Source organism: Canis lupus, chromosome 17, assembly GCF_011100685.1.
Source record: "Canis lupus familiaris isolate Mischka breed German Shepherd chromosome 17, alternate assembly UU_Cfam_GSD_1.0, whole genome shotgun sequence".
In the NCBI taxonomy this organism is placed as follows: Eukaryota; Metazoa; Chordata; class Mammalia; order Carnivora; family Canidae; genus Canis; species Canis lupus.
In genome coordinates, this window is record NC_049238.1 from 15,346,875 (window position 1) to 15,365,659 (window position 18,785).

The 18,785-nt window shown below is 33.8% G+C and overlaps 1 protein-coding gene across 10 annotated transcripts in view; it reads right to left on the reverse strand.

Moving 5' to 3' along the window:
- The window catches only part of PUM2 (pumilio RNA binding family member 2), a 95,807-nt gene that overhangs the window by 44,582 nt on the left and 32,440 nt on the right, over positions 1-18,785 (reverse strand). For all 10 annotated transcript variants that reach the window (XM_038560858.1, XM_038560859.1, XM_038560860.1 and 7 more), the window contains 7 exons: positions 18,160-18,347; positions 17,437-17,606; positions 14,276-14,546; positions 13,942-14,035; positions 5,300-5,425; positions 2,456-2,598; positions 1,068-1,197 (listed from right to left, as the gene is read on the reverse strand). In XM_038560858.1, coding sequence (XP_038416786.1) covers positions 1,068-1,197; positions 2,456-2,598; positions 5,300-5,425; positions 13,942-14,035; positions 14,276-14,546; positions 17,437-17,606; positions 18,160-18,347 — 1,122 coding nt within the window. The remainder of the gene's footprint in view (positions 1-1,067; positions 1,198-2,455; positions 2,599-5,299; positions 5,426-13,941; positions 14,036-14,275; positions 14,547-17,436; positions 17,607-18,159; positions 18,348-18,785) is intronic.

The window sequence follows — 18,785 nt, forward strand, 5'->3', positions numbered from 1 at the left end:
ATAGAATAAATGAGAAAAAAATAGAATAAACGCAATTAAGAAATCCTTAAAAAAAAAAAACACACACAGAAGTATTCAGCAGCATGTAATACATAAAAGAAACCCTCACAATTTTTTCCAATACATTAAACACATTTCCTAAATGATTTGAATAGAAAATTTAACTATATTACAATTAAATGGAAACCAGAACACACATTTCACTAATAAATAATCTATACAGTTATAGAAGTAACTACTCATAGACTAAAAGTAAAAGAACAGCATACTTAAAAAACAAAGTGAGTCTAGGAGTATGAAGAAACAGGAAGTGACTCATTACCTATTGATAGTCAAGTGTAGTTTTAAATTTCACTTTAAAAAAATATAACAAGTGCTGCTTTTATTGGATTAAGAAAAATAATTTCCTTCCATTATTATTAATTTTACAGTATAAGTAATTTTGCAGTAATTTTGTATCTGGTTTCATAAAAATCTACTTCACCAAAAAAATGTATTTTTGGCCCTTTCTAAAAGTTGTGCTGTGGTAATGGGAAAGAACTTTTATAAATTTCTTTGCATTAGGCTTTCATAGGCATATTTTAGTAGACACTATCAGGTTATAAATAACAATAGTTTAAAATACTACAAATGAGCTGAACACAATGGAACAAATGTTCAAAGTGGAAAAATTAAGCTGCAAGTTTTTCAATATTAACTAAATGACTTTCTTATTCTGCAGCAATGACAAACTGAGGTTTTATTTTACATGCCAACTCTAATTAATTGATTTTATTTCTTGAAGCAGTAATTCTGGGCTATGTTAAGTTGGGAAAATGCTATGGCTTTATCCCATACACCAATGAAGGAAAAATGGATGTATAGAGAATTCTAGTACATGTATGCCATCTCTGTTATTAATTCTCACAAATAGTACTGATTTCAACTATTGGCATCTGAGTTCTAAATAACTTATTGAAAGGCAGGCAAGACTTTTAAGACATTTCTTGATTTTTTTCACTCTTCAATGTGTCTACATTTAACATTTTTAAACCTATGCAAGTTTCTACAATTAACTAACTATATACCTGGCATGCCGGTAGCAAGACCCTGACCAAAAGCCAAAGTTGGATTTGCTGCTGCAAGCGATTCTGCCTGCTGCCCTTGTTGGCCCTGATTGGGAGTAAGAGGGCGCTGACCTGCTCCAGCACGGAGAACCTACAAAGGACAAATGATTTCCTTAAAAATGGAATTATAAAATAACAGATAAATAAATTTATCCCAGACAACTCTTTACATACGACAGTCTCTGGATATTCTTTGAACATATTTATATGCAATGAAATGTTGATTTAACATGAAAAAAACCAAAATATTTCAAATAAAAAACAATCACTGGCTCTTGACAACTAGAACAATCTACTAAGTAACATGGAGATTCTAGAAGGCCTTTGGGAAAAATTATTTCTAGTATTTGTGCTCTTTAACTTACCAGTGCAGTATTAAAAATTAAATTTATTTAAAGAGGGGAATGGCAAAATCTTAGATCATATTAATTTCACAAAAATAGATAAACAATTCAGTACAAGGGGGATTCATTGTTAACATCACTCATGTAAGTAGGCCTGACATGTAGGTGTATTGTTCAGGTAGTATGATATTTTCATGTTTCCCCAAAGAAGATATAGGTTAAAAAACAATTAAATGATGCTGTGGTATAATCTACAAGGACTAGGCCAAAGGACAACTTCAACAAAACATCAATATAGTATTAAAGTATATAAAGGAAATTTAGAATAAAAATTAACTGCCAAATAACACTATACTTATCATTAAGTTGCTTCTTTGGTATAAATATGAAGAATTTGACTGTCAGAATTCTGAATCATCCATAGTGTTTTTTTATATATATATATTATTTTTTTTTGTTCTACATTTATTAAAATAGTTCCAGGAAAGCGGCCCCGGTGGGAGGGTGGGGGCTGGAGAATGACCTTTGTAATAAACATTTTCTATTTTAAGATTTTAAATATAACCCTTAGTGAAAATATTTCATCTTTCAACTTTTTCATCTTCCTTAAAAATATAAAGTACCCAAAATAGAAAGTACTCTTTCTGGTTATATATATATAATATAATATTTAAAATAGTAAGTTAAATGCCCAGAAGGAAATGAAGCGGTAACTATTTTGATAGGAAAATAAATTAGCATACTTTAAGAGGTGATGAAAAGAAAATAAAAAATCGCTACAGATTTCAAGATGGTTTCAATAACAGAAACGTAGAAATGGAATACATCCAAATCTTTAAATTCATATAATACCAATTAGGAAAAAAAACCATGAAATCAATACTTTATACCAATTATATACTAGGTACTGTACTACATATTGAAGATGAAAAGACACAGATCTTGACAACAAGGCACTCATGGAATTTCAAAGACTCCATTAACTTAATGAAGGCAGGCCTATACCTGTTGCTGTCCAGGCTGAGCTTGTGATGCTGCTTGCTGATTTGCTGTGTTGTTTGCCGCAGCTGCAGCTTGTTGCTGAAATAAATTGGCTGGATACACCCCCCACGGAACACCATAATACTGAGGTGGAACCACCGCTGGACCTAAACCCCACACCCCACCCCACCCCCCAAAGAAAAAGTTACTTACATTTTATAAATGAGGTCAGTTACCAATAGATCATAAAAGGGAGCAGTGTATAAGACTTAGAGCAAATGTCCTTATAATCCTCTACCCACTTACACCTGCTACATACCATTTGTTTCTGGTTCTATTAGGGGGACAGTCTCATTCAGTATGATTATTAAATATTCAGGAGTGACAGCAGTGGCCTTCATGGATATAGTAAAGCTAAAGTTAAGAGGACCAATGAATTGACAGGACACAGCCATCTATGCAACATTTACTGAATGTCAGTTTATAGATTTAATGCTGACCAACACATAATACATTTAGGGAACACTAAATTTCATAAAACTCTATGATATACTAGGTTCAATTCAAATTCTCTTAAGGTTATTTTCTGACTACTGAATAGAATTACAAAAATAAAAACACTTTTATCTTTTTATTTGCAATCTATAATGTAAAACTAGGGAATATTCTGATACCAAGCTTACTGCAAGCGTTATTTGAATTGTAAATCTTGAATTTAAAAATATTTTTAATTAAGTTTCTACTAAAACTATTCTTCACATTTGAAACAGAATTAGCCACAATTCTCACAAAACCACCGAAAATCACATGAAAACAAATGAAACATCAGTGTTTATATAGTTAGGAAAATGGAACTAGTGAGTCAAGACAAGAAAGAACTAAGTGATAGAATCAGAGAGGGAAACAGACATGGGAAAGCAAACTAGGAAAAATAGAATGAATTGTTCTTGCTCTATTCTACTTTATTCAAGATAACATTTACTTCCAGGAGAGAAATAGCATTATACACAATAAGCCCCATCATTAAGCTGATGAATAAGATGTCATGATTACTGACTGATAAAACAAAGATGCCCTAAAATTCCACTGACATGACTTTAGTATAGCTACTTAATATTTTAAAAAGTTAAACTCGGTTTCACTTTGTTTTGGAGGCTCCAATAAAGCCCAGTACAATGGACTGAATCACTAAAGTGAAAAGCATTAAAAAATTTAAAGGTAAAATAGATTTCTGAAGATAGTTTAAGCACAATCTAAAATGACAACTATTAACAGGATTTATGAAGGAAGAATATGTTACTAAAACAAGAGTCAGATGTCCACCCAGAATCTCTCTGTCCAAAACAGTAGACAGAAGCCACTTGTGGCTACTGAAGACTTAAAACTGTAGCCTGAACTGAGATGTGCTATATCACATCTCAGAGGTACCATATCAATATATAGGATTTTGAAGACTTTGCATGAGGGGAACAAGTGGATGTAAAAGAGCTATTAATAATTTAAAATTATATTAAAATGATAGTATTTTAGATATGCCAACTAAATCAAATATTGAAATTATTTTCATCAGTTTTTTACTTTTATAATGTAGCTATGAAAAACTTAAATTGCATTATCTGGCTCACATTATATTTCTACTGGGTAGCACTGGTCTTAGAAAGCCTAAGTCCAGAATGCCTAGAGTGTGTACTCTCAAAACTAACATTTCTTAAAGGGGCTCCTTCTGATTCTATAGCTTTGTCTATATGATACACCAGAACTTTACATACTAACATCCAGTTAAATGCCAACATAACAGTTCATCCTTTAAGGAATCACACACAGATCTAGAGCAAAAACTATTGAATGTGACAGTTTAGTTTCAGTCTAACTAAGCTATCAAATAAGAATTGGAAATTAACATTTTTTTTTACTTCTTAAAGTCTTAAGCATTAAAAAAAAGTCCCAAACTCTCAGGAAAAGACTAACTGTTCTGTGGTCATCATGATAACTATCAGAAGTAGAGTTTTAAAAACTGCCTTATTCATCAGTGACAATTCGTATCAGTGAACAAAGTAAAAAAACTGTGATAGTCTTGAGTTATGAAAGTCAATGGACAGGTTCACTCCAGTGAATCTGTGGCTGACATTATCCTGTTTCTGCCTCTGTAACCAACATAACAACCAACTCAACCTAAGATAAAAAATAACCTCAAAACTCTACAGAAGATCTACAAATTGCTTTGCTCAAAAGAATGGTGCCTGATCTCCTTACTTACACAATAAATACAGCTTTGAGTTTAAAACATTTTTTCCCCAGCTTTACTGCGATACCACTAACATGTACACAATGTTACACATTGTTCAGATTGAGTGGTAGTTTCAGGTTTTAACAGCAAGTTCTTTCAACTCCATCCCATCTTTTTGCCCCTCAGTTGGCCTGTACATTTTAATACTGCTAAATAAACTACTTTTTAGATATGCATTCTCTCAAGATAGCTGAAGTTCCTTACCTCATACTCTCCCTGATGTGGGTATTTATAGCACCTATCCCCAGTTTAACTTTACTTTGCATTTATTCATGGTCTCTATGGGTTATAGAATTGGTCACAAAAAGGAAGATTTGTGGTTGACACTAACATTTCTGAAACTACAGAACTGAAATGTATATCAGCTATGTATATGAGGAAAGAGTTACCAGGCTTAGGCTTTTTCCTAGCATTACAATTGGAAAAAATAGTAAACTACCTCTGTGGTAACTTCAGTTCACTTTAGATAAATGTTTCAGATTTTCTTAAGAACTCCAAATTGCCTAAGTAGACAAAAATAAAGCTTATACCAAAATTTAAACTAAATCTTTAATAAGCAACAAGGATGAACAGTAAGTTACCTGCTAATGTTGCTGCTGCAGCCAATCCTGCTGCAGTATATGGATCAGTCCCTGGAGGAGCAGCACTAATAATATATGGATTTGGCACAAATGCAGCTGGAGCAAGGCCTGCTGAGAATACACCAGCTGTATTTAAAAAGGGAGAAATAATGAATGAAAATGTAAAGTATGATTTTCTTCATTAGGTAAAATAATTTCTACATTAAATTTGGAGTGGGGGAGGAGAGTGTGTATAATGGTTGAAATTCTGATTAACCTAGTGACGTTGGCCATGTAACACAACCTGACTCTAAGATTCTTAATTTATGAAATAGGTGTATTGCCACTTGTCTTAAGGGATTTTTGTGAAAATTAAATGATACTGAATATGAAATGACTACATACAACTAGCACAACAGGCATACAGTAAATGTTGAGAGCTAGAGCTACTATCGTTGAACAGTTTTTCATTCTATCTTTCTCAAGCTGTACTATGAGCTAGGGATTCAACAGTGAGGAAGACAGATGTGATCTGCCCTCACAATCAATCCATCTAATGAGAGAAACAAACAAGAAATTGGCAATTAGATATAATACAAAGTAAATGCTATGGGCATAGAGGGAAGGGGCACTTATTAACAAGCTTCAGAAGGGGTGGGGATTATGAAGTGGGGCTGTAGGGCAAGACAAGACAAATAAGTTATAACCAGAAGGAAGACCCATGAAGATCTTCCTGGGTCATGTTAAGTAGTTTGGACTTTACCTCGAAAGCAACAGAAAAAACATGAAGGGCTTTAAGCAGTATAGTGACTCTCAGATCACTTCTGTATCTAATGTATCATCAATATGGATTTAGTAAAGACTAGGAAAGATTTTTAAATATTCATTTGCAGTACTTACTAAAGAGACAAAACCTAAAGAGACAAGAATGGATCCCTGGGTGGCTCAGCAGTTTAGTGACTGCCTTCAGCCCAGGGCGTGGTCCTGAGGTCTAGGGATCGAGTCCCACATTGGGCTCCCTGCATGGAGCCTGCTTCTCCCGCTGCCTGTGTCTCTGCCTCTGTGTGTCTCTCGTGACTAAATCAAATGAAGAAAAGGAAGAAAAGGAAGGAAAGGAAGGAAAGGAAGGAAAGGGAGGGAGGAAGGAAAGGGAGGGAGGAAGGAAAGGAAGGGAGGAAGGGAGGAAGGGAGGAAGGGAGGAAGGGAGGAAGGAAGGAAGGGAGGAAGGAAGGAAGGAAGGAAGGGAGGAAGGAAGGGAGGGAGGGAGAAGACTGCTGGTATCAAGGAATCCCTGTGTACATCATATATCATAAAGTATTAACTGCCAGAGTTGTTTCTTCTAGAAAATAAGGGAGACAAGTTGAAGGTGAGAGAACTAATAAAGAGCTCATAAAGGTTCAATTTAAAAGACGATTAATTCAGTGCCTGGCTGGTTCAGTGCATAGAGCATATGACCCTTGATCTTGGGGTTGAGAGTTCAAAGCCCCATGTTGGGTGTAGAGATTACTTAAAAACAAAATCTTTAAAAGTAAATAAATAAATCTTTAAAAATAAATAAATAAAAGATAATTTAAGAAGGGGGAATAGATGTATAAAAGCAAGTGGACATAAATAACTTTTTAAAAAGTATTCAAAAGTAGCACTTATTGTAAAATCTAGACCTTAAAATTGAGATTCCAAAACTTCATTCTAACTATATTACAGCAGTTTTTAAATGTTTTGACTGTGACCCACAATATAAAATATATTTCATAACTTAGTGTCCATAGATATATATGGATACATATAATTGCCACGAAAATCTCAAAAAAACTGATCCTTATAAAGTTCCAACATAACCTATTTTCTACCTAATTTTTCTTTTTATTAATTTCTATAAATCTATTTAATCTCTAAGAATAGTGGCCATAACCCATTAACATTGATTTAATGCACAGACACAAAAAAGTCATTTAAAAAAATTTTTTTAAAGATTTTATTTATTCATGAGAGATACAGAGAGAGAGAGAGAAAACGAGAGAGAGAGGCAGAGGGAGAAGCAGGCTTCACATAGGGAGCCCAACACAGGACTCGACCCCGAGTCTCCAGGATCAGGCCCCGGGCTGAAGGCGGCACTAAACCGCTGAGCCACCAGGGCTGCCCTAAAAATTTGCTTTTAATTAAGAATTAAAGAGGATTCAATAAAATCATTGCACTATTTAAAAAATCATTTGCTCAGAGTTGCATCCTTAACCCTAGGGTAAAGTTTCAAGATTTCCCACTGATTCCTCTATCATATATTATCTTTATTACAGTAGAAAACCATGGATATAGTGGTATTCATGCCTATTCATAACACTACAAAATCTCAAAGCCAAGATGTAATTTTTTTATATTCTATATTTTATGATTTAAAAAGATTATAAAATCTCAAATACTATTGGAGTAAATAAAATAGAAAACAAAGTCTTCATGCAATCCTTACTGACTCTTGGTTCATATTCTAAATTTTTCAATTTTAGAAATAATTTTAACATAGCTTTCTCCACATTTATGTTATAAAGCAGATAGGAAGTTTCAGATATTTGAAAAACAAGAAATTAGTTTGACCTAATGGACACATACTGAGCCTTCTGTTGAAAAATGTTTTTCATGTTTTAAGCTCACAATTCATTTAAGGAATATTTACAACATACTAGACACCAAACAATATGCTTGTGTATTTACATAAATATATATTTGTATATCTCCACATACAAATACACAAATATGTGTTTGTATCTATGTGTTTATACATGTACACAGGTATAAATATATATCCTACCAAATATTTAAATGAACATGCACAGTCACACATTTTATATTGTAGGCTATACTGATACTTTAATATGCTTTTTTTCACTTGCCATAGGTCTCATTCTATTATCAACAGATAACCTCACAGGTCACGCTTTCTAATGTTCAGAAGGAACGTGACTTAACCAGTTTTCTACTGATAAATAGTCAGATTGTTCATTATCTTTTGCTATAAATAATAGTGCTCCTATTATTCTTTATACAGGGTTTCTATGTTATCATCGTATCTTTATAAACATTCACTTAAATGGGAAAATATGTATCAATTCTTGGTCAGTATTTCCTATTATTCTCCAAGAAAGTTGTACCAATTTATACTCTCATCAGGAATATAAGAGAATACCACTCACACTCCTATTCGAAATTGCTCATTACTAAACTTTTTCTTTTTTTAACTTATTCATGAGAGACACAGAGAGAAGGCAGAGACAGAGGGAGAAGCAGGCCCCATGCAGGGAGCCCAATGTGGGACTCGATCTCTGGCACCAATGCCCTGAGCTGAAGGCAGATGCTCAGCCATTGAGCCACCCAGGAAACCTGCACATTATCAAACTCGAAACAGTTGTCAATCTGAGTAGTAAAATAAAGCATTAAAAAAAAAAAAGGTTTTTTTTTGTTTTAATCTATGGTTCTTTGTCTATCAAAGAGGTAAAATGTCTTTCATAACTTTACCTTCTCATTTAAATTTTTTAAAAACATTTTATTTGAGAGAGAGGAGTGCTCTCCACTCCTGGGCAGAGAGAAGCAGGAGAGGGACAAGCAGACTCCCAACTGAGTAAGGAGTCCACCCGTCAAGGAGCCCCTCTCATTTAAATTTTTAATCCTCAGGAATAGGACCTGGGGCACCTGGGTAGCTCAGTGGGTTACGTGTCTGTCTGGCTTTAGGCTCAGGTCCTGAGTTTAACCTCATATCAGGTTCTCTATTCAGTGGGAGCCTGCTTCTCCTTCTGCCTTCCTCTTGTTCTCTCTCAAATAAATAAAATCTTTGGGGGGAAAGAAAGGAATAGGACCCAATTATCTCCAGGCTATTTTCCAAATACATTATTTTACTGTTAAGTTGAAATGTCAGCTAAAATGAAAATCTACCCCACCACTGCACCCTAACTATACACAAACGTGAACATATGTCTACTACAAAGTGTTCTTGTCTACTATCTACTTGTCTGCACCTAGGCCAGGACCACACTGTTTTAGTCACTGAAAATAATAACTTTTGAAATAATAACTTTTTGAAATAATAACTTTTGAAATAACTTTTTCAGTAAGTTCCCCTCTTTTTACTTTAGTTTTCCATTAATTTTCTCATTTTGCTTTTCTAAAACAAACATCAAAAGCAAACTTCTCAAGTTCCAAAAAAATCCTACTGGGATTCCAACGAAGAATCCATTAAGTCCCCAAATTAATTTAGGTAAAGTGACATCTTTATAATATTGAGTTTTCCCAAAAAAGCCATGTGTCCACATGTATTCGAGTCTTCAGGAAAAGTTTATAGTCTTCTATGCCTTGCACATCTTTAGTTACCATCTATTCCATTCCTTAGCTTCTAATTTCTCTCATCTCTTCCAAGTACTGATCACTATGGGTTCAGTGTTCTAGGAGATTTCCTAAGTTTTATTCTCCAGCTCATTTCAACCTAGGTGACAGCCAATCAATAATGAAGCACACCTATGTCTTTTTATTTTATAAGATTCTGAAATGGTCTGTTTTTACATCATTTTGTTTCAAGACCACTGATCTTTGAGGACTTCAGTCCTTTATGTCCCCTATGATTCTGAGTCGACCTTTAAAAAAAAAAAAAAAGATTTTATTTATTCATGAGAGACACAGAGGGAGGCAGAGATATAGGCAGAGATAGAAGCAGGATCCCTGCAGGGAGCCCGATGTGGGACTTGATCCCAGGACCTCGGGATCATGACCTGAGCCAAAGGCAGATGTTCAACCACTGAGCCACCCCTCAGTTGAATTTTAGTTGTTTTCCTAACTTTAAAGTTCTCTTATTTCTACATTTTGGGTGTAAATTCTACTGTTTTTTATATGACTGACTGCTTTCTAGCTGATCTTTCTTGTTTGCACTGTGAATTCTGTTTGTGATACTGAGAGATTCTCTTATATTTACCCGTCCATCAGATGAATGATTGCGAACTATACATCATAAAGTCAAGTCTCCAAATCAAGACCTGTTCATATTTATGACCTTGTGTGTTCTTACTCTATGTACAAGGTTAGCATGACTCAAATTCCAATCCTGGTAGTGTGTAGGCCCTCTAATTATTTGCCCCTCTTCTAGCCCTCTGAAAACTATCTGGTTTATTTCCAATTCACTCCCATGGATTATCTTTCAATTTCCCATACTATAGAAGTTTCCCAACTGTCTCAACAATCCTTTTTCCTTTTCTCTCTCTCTTTTCAGTGTAGATGTCTTAAAAACACACACACACACACACACACACACACACACACATACTGTATCTATTATCCCTGGCCCAGTCCATGAGCCGAGTCCAGATTGCCACTTATTTTTATGTAAACTACCTAAGAACAATTTTAACACTTTTTAATGGTTGAAAATAATAAAATAATAACTTGCAATACATGAAAATTATATGATATTCAAACTACAAGGTCCAGAGTAAAAATTTTATAGGAATACAGTCATACTCATTTATATATCATCTAAGACTGCGTTTGTGTCATAACAGCAGAGTTGAAGAGTTGTGACAAATTACATGGCTTGCAAAACTTACAATATTTACAGATTATCTGGGCCTTTATAAAAATGTCAATCCCCATTCTAGAAGAATCTTCTAGCGCCACACTGTCCATTTATATTTACTATCACATATAGCTACTGAGCCATTTGAAATGGGACTAGTTTACTGAGACCTGCTGAAAGTGGAAAAATGCACACCTGAATTGAAAAGTTTCCTATGAAGAAAAGAATTTAAATTTCTCATTAGTAGTTTTATATTGATCACATTTAAAATGACATTTTGGATATAATGGGTTAAATAAAATAGTCAAATTCATTTCACCTATTTCTTTTTACTTTTCAAAAATGTGGCTACAAAAGAATTTAAAATTCTCTGTGGCACATATTATATATTTCTATTGCACAATGCTGTTCTAAAATGGGCTTTCAGCTAATGAAGAGGAGACTAGGATAAAAAAAACTGATGGTCAACAATGAATAAATTTAACTATGGAACAAAGATTAAAAGATGGAGTCAATTTTGGTAAATTATACTTAGAAATATTTCCATTTTATTCAGATTTTCAAATTTATGTGTATGCTTTCCCAAATGGCTTCACAAAGAAGTTCTGCCAAGATTTAAAAGAGGACTAAGTCCAATGTTACTTGAAATACTCTAAGGCATTAAAATGGGGAACAGTTCTAAATTCTTTTTATGAAGTAATCATATTCCAAAATCTAACAAAAAATGCAAGAAAACACACAAACTTAAGGACTAGTTTTATGTTCACATTATTGTACATTTTATGCAACATTCTAAATAAAATATGAGCAAATAGAAAGAGCTAATTTTACACATTTTTTATTCCATGAACACAGAAATGATTCAATTAGAAAATACTCATAAAATTCAGTATTTGCCAAATCAAGAGCTTTCCTAAAATACCAATTTAAAGATTCAATATAAGATAGGTCATTTACAATGATAGCAAAAGATAAAATACTTAAGAACCAATTTCTCAAGAAATATGGAAACTTACATAATAAAAACTTTAAAGCACTGATAAACAACATAAAAGCAGATTTGAACAAAAGTAAAGATACACCATGTCCTGGTTAGAATACTTAATGTCATAAAGATGTAGATTTTCCAAAAGTTAATTTAAAATTTAAACCCAATCCTCTGGAAGTAAATAAGTGAATTTTAAAGTTCATATAAAAGTAAATTAATGAATTCTAAAGTTCATATAAAAAAGCAAGTAAGAAGAAAAAAATTTTAAACTCCAAAAAGGAAGAGCAATAATGGGTACACTAGCCTGTCACATATTAAAACATATCATAAAGTCTCAAGAAATAAAAAAGGGTTATACTAGTCTGTGAGTAGACAGGAATTGCTACATTTCTTCTTTTTTCTTTAATTTTATGATTTGAGAGTGAAAATGAAAAGCACACATGCCTGCTCAAGGAGGGAGAGAAAAAACCCCAGCAGACTCTGCTGAGCGCAGAGCCCTATTACAAGGCTCAATCTTATGACCTTGATATCATGATCTGAGCTGAAATCAAGAGTTGGATGCTTAACCAAACGAACCATCCACACATCCCAGGAATCACTACATTTCTAATGAGAAGGATTAAGTATAGGGATAAAGGAAGCTAGGGGTAAAGAATGCATGCTACTATAAAAGTCATCTAGAAATGTGTGGTCACCTTTGATTAAAACCAGAAATAAGCTGAGTGAAGTAAGTCAATCGGAGAAGGACAAACATTATATGTTCTCATTCATTTGGGGAATATAAATAATAGTGAAAGGGAATATAAGGGAAGGGAGAAGAAATGTGTGGGAAATATCAGAAAGGGAGACAGAGCGTAAAGACTCCTAACTCTGGGAAACGAACTAGGGGTGGTAGAAGGGGAGGAGGGCGGGGGGTGGGAGTGAATGGGTGACGGGCACTGGGGGTTATTCTGTATGTTAGTAAATTGAACACCAATAAAAAATAAATTAAAAAAAAAAAAAAACAGAAATAAAATGTGGGACCTAGGAGACCTTCTTGGATTGACAGAGAACAATACAAATGTGAGGAAGAACTTAGTATGTCACCTTCTCCCCACCCCACCTGTTTCCATAGATTATGATGTGGAGAATATTCACAACTTTTCCAATTAGTAAATAAATTAAGATTAGCTAACATCAGGCATAAAGATGGTTACATAAATCTGTATGTGTGATATAATGATATAACACTATACCTACATTTACCAATATCATATTCCTGATTTTGGTACTATCCTATAAATATATAACATGTAGCCATATAGGGAAAGCTGAGTGGGGAACCTCTCTGTACTGTCCTTTTAACTCCATGTGAGGGATCCCTGGGTGGCGCAGCGGTTTAGCGCCTGTCTTTGGCCCAGGGCGCGATCCTGGAGACCCGGGATCGAATCCCACATCGGGCTCTTGGTGCATGGAGCCTGCTCCTCCCTCTGCCTGTGTCTCTGCCTCTCTCTCTCTCTCTCTCTGTGTGACTATCGTAAATAAATAAAAAATTAAAAAAAAAAAAAAAAAAAAAAAAAAAAAAAAAAACTCCATGTGAATCTCCAATTATTTCAAAATAAAAAGATAAAAACAAACATAAAAAACCCATAAGAGGAACAAGTAATGCTTTAGCACTAACAAATGTATAATTATAATAATAATTCACATTAAAGGCTAATGGTCAAAGACCAAATAACTTAGTGAAATAAAGAAGAAAATATTTTAAGGAATTTTCTTGGAAATCTGATTTCAAATTATTTTTAAAATAAACATTTTGACTTGGTAATAGATACAAATAACTACATTTGAATTTCCAAGTGTCTGACCCTCTCAACTTCATGCTGAAAAAAAAACTTACGGGCTGACAATTTTCATCAATCTATAGATTCTTATTTATCCAAAATACAATAACCAGAAACAGTTCTTCCCCAGTTAATCTGTATTCTTGCCATGTAATTTATTACTCTTTGATCCCAATGAAACATTTTAATTTAAAACATAATGGGGTAAAACAATTCAGTAAAAGAAAAATGAAACATTCCAATAAACATTGTAACACAGGATTTTCTAACCAACTCATCAGTATGGTAACTTATAAAGACTCACCTATATGTGGCTGCTGAGCTGCAGCTAATGCATATTGCTGCTGTTGAGCTGCAGTTAACTGCTGAACGGTTAGTGCATTAGTCCTCTGAAAGAGCTATTAGAGAAAATATTTAACACAAAGATTAGTCTCAAAGCATTTCACTTCTATTTAGAAAGCTATGAATAGAGTATTTTGAACACATTTCAATAACCTTCTCCACTACAAAAACATTTTATTTATAAAACACTAAGTATTTAAGAACACTCCTATTACTAACGTGGATGCCTCACAGCACTTCAGGCTACACCAGTATAGAGTTAAGAGGAGCTTCATTAAAGGAGTAGCATGCTTTACCTGCTGCTGGGAATTGTAGTCGAAAAGGCCTACAGTAGCTCCTGAAGAGTCCATGGGTACCTGATTACCAGGATAGTCAAACTGTAAGGAATCCAGACCAACTTGTTCCATGGCATCCAGATTCTGAGTTTCAGGATTTGAAAATTCTTCAACAAGTGGTTTATTAGCTGTAGGATTAGGAAGAGGCCCCAGTCCTTCTGGGGGATTAGTATTGGGGCCCAGGCGCTCAACTACTTCAGTTGGAGAGGCTTGACGACTTCCAGGAGTACGACTATATAAAGAAAACAGGAAGGTGTTAGGAGGTAAAAGTAGTAAGTCAGTCACTGTTGGAATGGGAAAGTGGGAAAACCATGAAAAACAAATGGCTGTAAAATACAGAGAGCAAATCAGGCACCCCAGGTAACTATCCACTCCACTTTAACATTTTTGTGTCTAATGTAACTTCCTCTTAAGAATGGACATAGTTTTGTTTTTTTTTCATATTTCTAATGATCATTCTAATTTGAATAGCATAAAAATTTAACTCAATTTTACAGGTAAGATAATTGACTAATATCACAATTTAGGCTTAGATTACCCAAAACTTTTGTCTCAAATCACAGACAAAATGAATGGTAGTATGAATAGCAGACTATCAAGTGACAAACATGGGAAGACTCAAAACCAAAATGCACCTACCATACTTCTGTCCTGCCCTCCAGCACAGAATTCTGCCATTATATCTTGCTTAATAATGGTTCAGAAATAAACCAAAACTGGCCATAAAGGAAGGCCTTCATGACTTCAGAGTGCAAAATGTGGAATACAATGGAAAAATGACATGAGCTAAGATGAAGGCTAACTCCAGACTCTCTCTCTTTGAATATGATTTTGAGCAAATCATTTCATTTTCCAGGCCTCAGTTTCTCAAATGAGAATGAAAACATAACATTGTGTTTATTGTTACAAGTAAAAACAAAAAACGAAGTGTTAAAAACCTCTATGACCGCTCTCCAAAAACCATCTTATCACACCAAATTGTCTCAGTTTAAATCATCATAAAGAAATGGATATTCGTAACGTATTTACCAAAAATTGTTTGCTCATCAATGAAAAATATACTTATACATATAAAAAGGCAACTTACTCTACTACTAATAAGCCTTTTTAATTTTTGCAGAACTTTTTATCAACATTCTTCACGGTATAAACCTTATTTTTAATTTATTTCTAGACATAATCTATCCTCACTTACAGTGTCTTCTTCTACAGAAATATTTTATGCAAGATCCTTTTCCTCACAAGAAATATGTTTGTTCTGAGGAAGCATGAGTTCATAGCATATTCAAACATAAATACATTAAGTAAATGGCAATAGCTATTTTACCTGGCTTTCACTGCCAGTTGTCACCTGCCTATGTAACTCTGCCCTCAACTTCAGGAGCTTCACATTGAGATAAATTTGCTAACACGTACAGAGCATTTTATAAAGTAATTACTTAATGAAATTACTTAATTCTAAGAATTGGTCTCCACACATTTAGGTGAACATTTTATTTAGAAATCAAACACTGCCCTTATAAATATTTAGAAGAAGCTTCTAATTCCTTTCCCCTTTAACCATACCTAATTTTTCATGTGAATATTTCAAAGGTTTGTTTTTCATTCAGAATATATGGGGGGAAAAATAACATGAAAGGATCCTCCCCAAAATTAATCGATTATAATAAAGCCTGCTATTGTTACTTCCTTCCTTTCAGTTCTATGATCTATTGATCAGTATCAATTAATGTACATATTAATGATGTGTTAGCATAGCGACCATATGGCCATAGCCATTAGTCTGAAACATTTTTACACTATAAGTACAATACTGTGTCTAAGATATTTCATAAGCAATTTTAAACACATACCCCAAACTTAATGGAATAAAATTAGAATGCTAATAAATGTAAAAGTTCGTATTAATATGGAGAAGCATAGCCTTTCATACAAACAACTCTAATATAGCAGTAAGTAGAGCATATAATAGAAAAAAGGCATTGCGCTAAGAAGTGGTGCTATTTTCTTGCTATAGTTAATGGTGTATTAACACTTCAATTATAAATGCATACTCTGACAGGCTCATATTCAACTCAGTTTTAAATACATGCCCTTGACTAAAACTCAGATTAGGTAATTGCAGAAAAGCAAAATCAGGATAAGGTTCTAAACAAATTGAAAAACATTAAAATTATTTCTTGTCAAAGAGGTTTACTGGTTTTGGATGCTTTTTTGCACTTAGAACAGATACAAACAGCACTGTTTTAAGAAGCATTCTTACTCTGCTTTTAATAACTAAAGGCAATAAATGTAAAAGCGTACCACCCACGTGTATGGTTACACTCAGTTAACTGAGATTCTATGGTTCACAAGATCAATAAATAGCTCATTTTCAGGTATAAGCCCCAAAGCATCTGACTAATGAAGTATAAAATACAGGAATTCAGTATGAAGAAACAACTCCCTAATATCTAGGTAAATGTATACTCTCTAATCTGAGACAAAGGCTAGAAGAAAATACTTATTTGTCATAAAGAGACCACTAAAGAGTTACAATTTAAAGAATTCTAAACTTAAAACTAACTTTTTGAGGTCTCTAATATGTTCTCTACTTCTTAATTTCAGAAATATTAAGTATTACACAAATTCATATATACTAAGAAAGGTCACAGCTCCTAAACTAATTATGTTTCCTCATTTCCAAGATTAAGAGTTAGATGGGGGATGGGGGGTACAATACAAGGATAGAAGGAAGAGGAAACCCCACAGAAAGGTGCTTAGGAGCAACCCCAAGAGGAGTTTGCCAAGAAAAACCAAGATTAAACCTAAAACTCACTAAATTTTAGCAAGGAGGGAAAAGTTAAAATTTAGACTACCATATTAGCAGAAAGGTAACAGCAACTTCTAACATTACTCCTTTAATGGAATGCACAGTTTTAGAGACTATTTTGAAGAATTATTTTTTTAAAAATGGTTCATAATCAATTAATATTCCTTATTAAAAATCAAATTTTCTGGATTAACACAAGGTACAAAGGGAAATAAACCAAAATTGGAAAAAGTCTAAATCAATCACATCAGCTAGTAGTAATCATCCCTAAAGAGATAGGCTTTTCTTCTCGAGAAAGTTAAAGTCTTACTTAAAATCTTTGCAATCGGCATCCATTCCATTTGGCAAACCTCTGCCATTTATTTTAGAATCATCATCATCTCCTTGTTTAAGATCTCTGTTTTGGTCCTCCTCAAATGGAGAAGCCTTGCCTTTTTGATCTCCTTTCTCAGGTCCATCTGTTTCAGCATCTCTAGTGCCCTGAGGAAAAAGAATCTGTTTGATTCTGAATATTTAATAGAACACAAAAAAAGGCACCACAAGGTGACCTAAAACTACGCTATAGTGCACGTAAACAATAAAAGCATTATCTTATTTTAATTTCGTAATCAACTAATTTATCAAAGGCCAAAAAATTGAGCACAAAACAGTGATTTATAACAGAAGGGCTAAGGCAACCTTAACTATAGCGGTGCTGGAAAAGCAGTAACACCACAGATGAGATTAAAATTCTACTTAATGCAGATGATTTTGTTTAGTTACTTTCACATCAAGAACTACGATGAATAAGCAACTTTAATATTGCAAATTATGTTTCTCAGTACAGTTTGATTTTTGTAACATGGCTAAGATTATATTCCCATTGGTTCTACTATTTCATGTATTTCAAAAAGCGGCCAAGAGACAAAACAAGAGCTCCAACAGCTGTAAGATTTCCTTTAGCTCTGGGAAGAGCCAGAAAAGTACAGGGACTTGAAAATAACCAAATAACCACTGAGTAATTATTAAATATTTCTTTATTCAAAATACTTACAAAAGTTCCCTTCCTAAATCGAGAATCCAATTTATCAGCAGGAGAAGAACTTAATACATATTCTACCATGCTCACACCAAGGCCTCCACTTTCTGATCGCGGAGACAGTATTGCATTTACTTCACTGTTTCCATGAAAACCCTGTCCAGATCTTCTCTGTACCATAATAGGCTGGGACATTGAATGGTCTGTTTGGAAGGAAGATTACAATTACACATTTGTACTTTTAAAGTAACCAAAATGTACTTACATATAAATATATTAAAGTTTTTAAAAATCAGCATATTGTTTTATTTTGAATGTTGTTATAATTTTACAAAAAGCTCTTCATACTGTTGAGATTCACTGGCCTGGGCACATTTCTTGGGAATACAGATAGAGACATTGGTAAAAAAAAATAAATAAATAAGTAAAAGCTGGTATGAAGAACAAGCAAATCAGGAAGGTCAATGGAGCTGGAAACAGTAACCTGCAGGCACTCAGCTACCTATAAGCATCTTGTAAAAAGGTTAAAGCTTTCTTCGGAATACATAATAATTCAAAACAAAAACCTTTAGAAGCAAAACCTACAAGAATAACTCCTAAACTGGCAGAAGCACATCTCAAGCTCATAGTTATGTACTGTA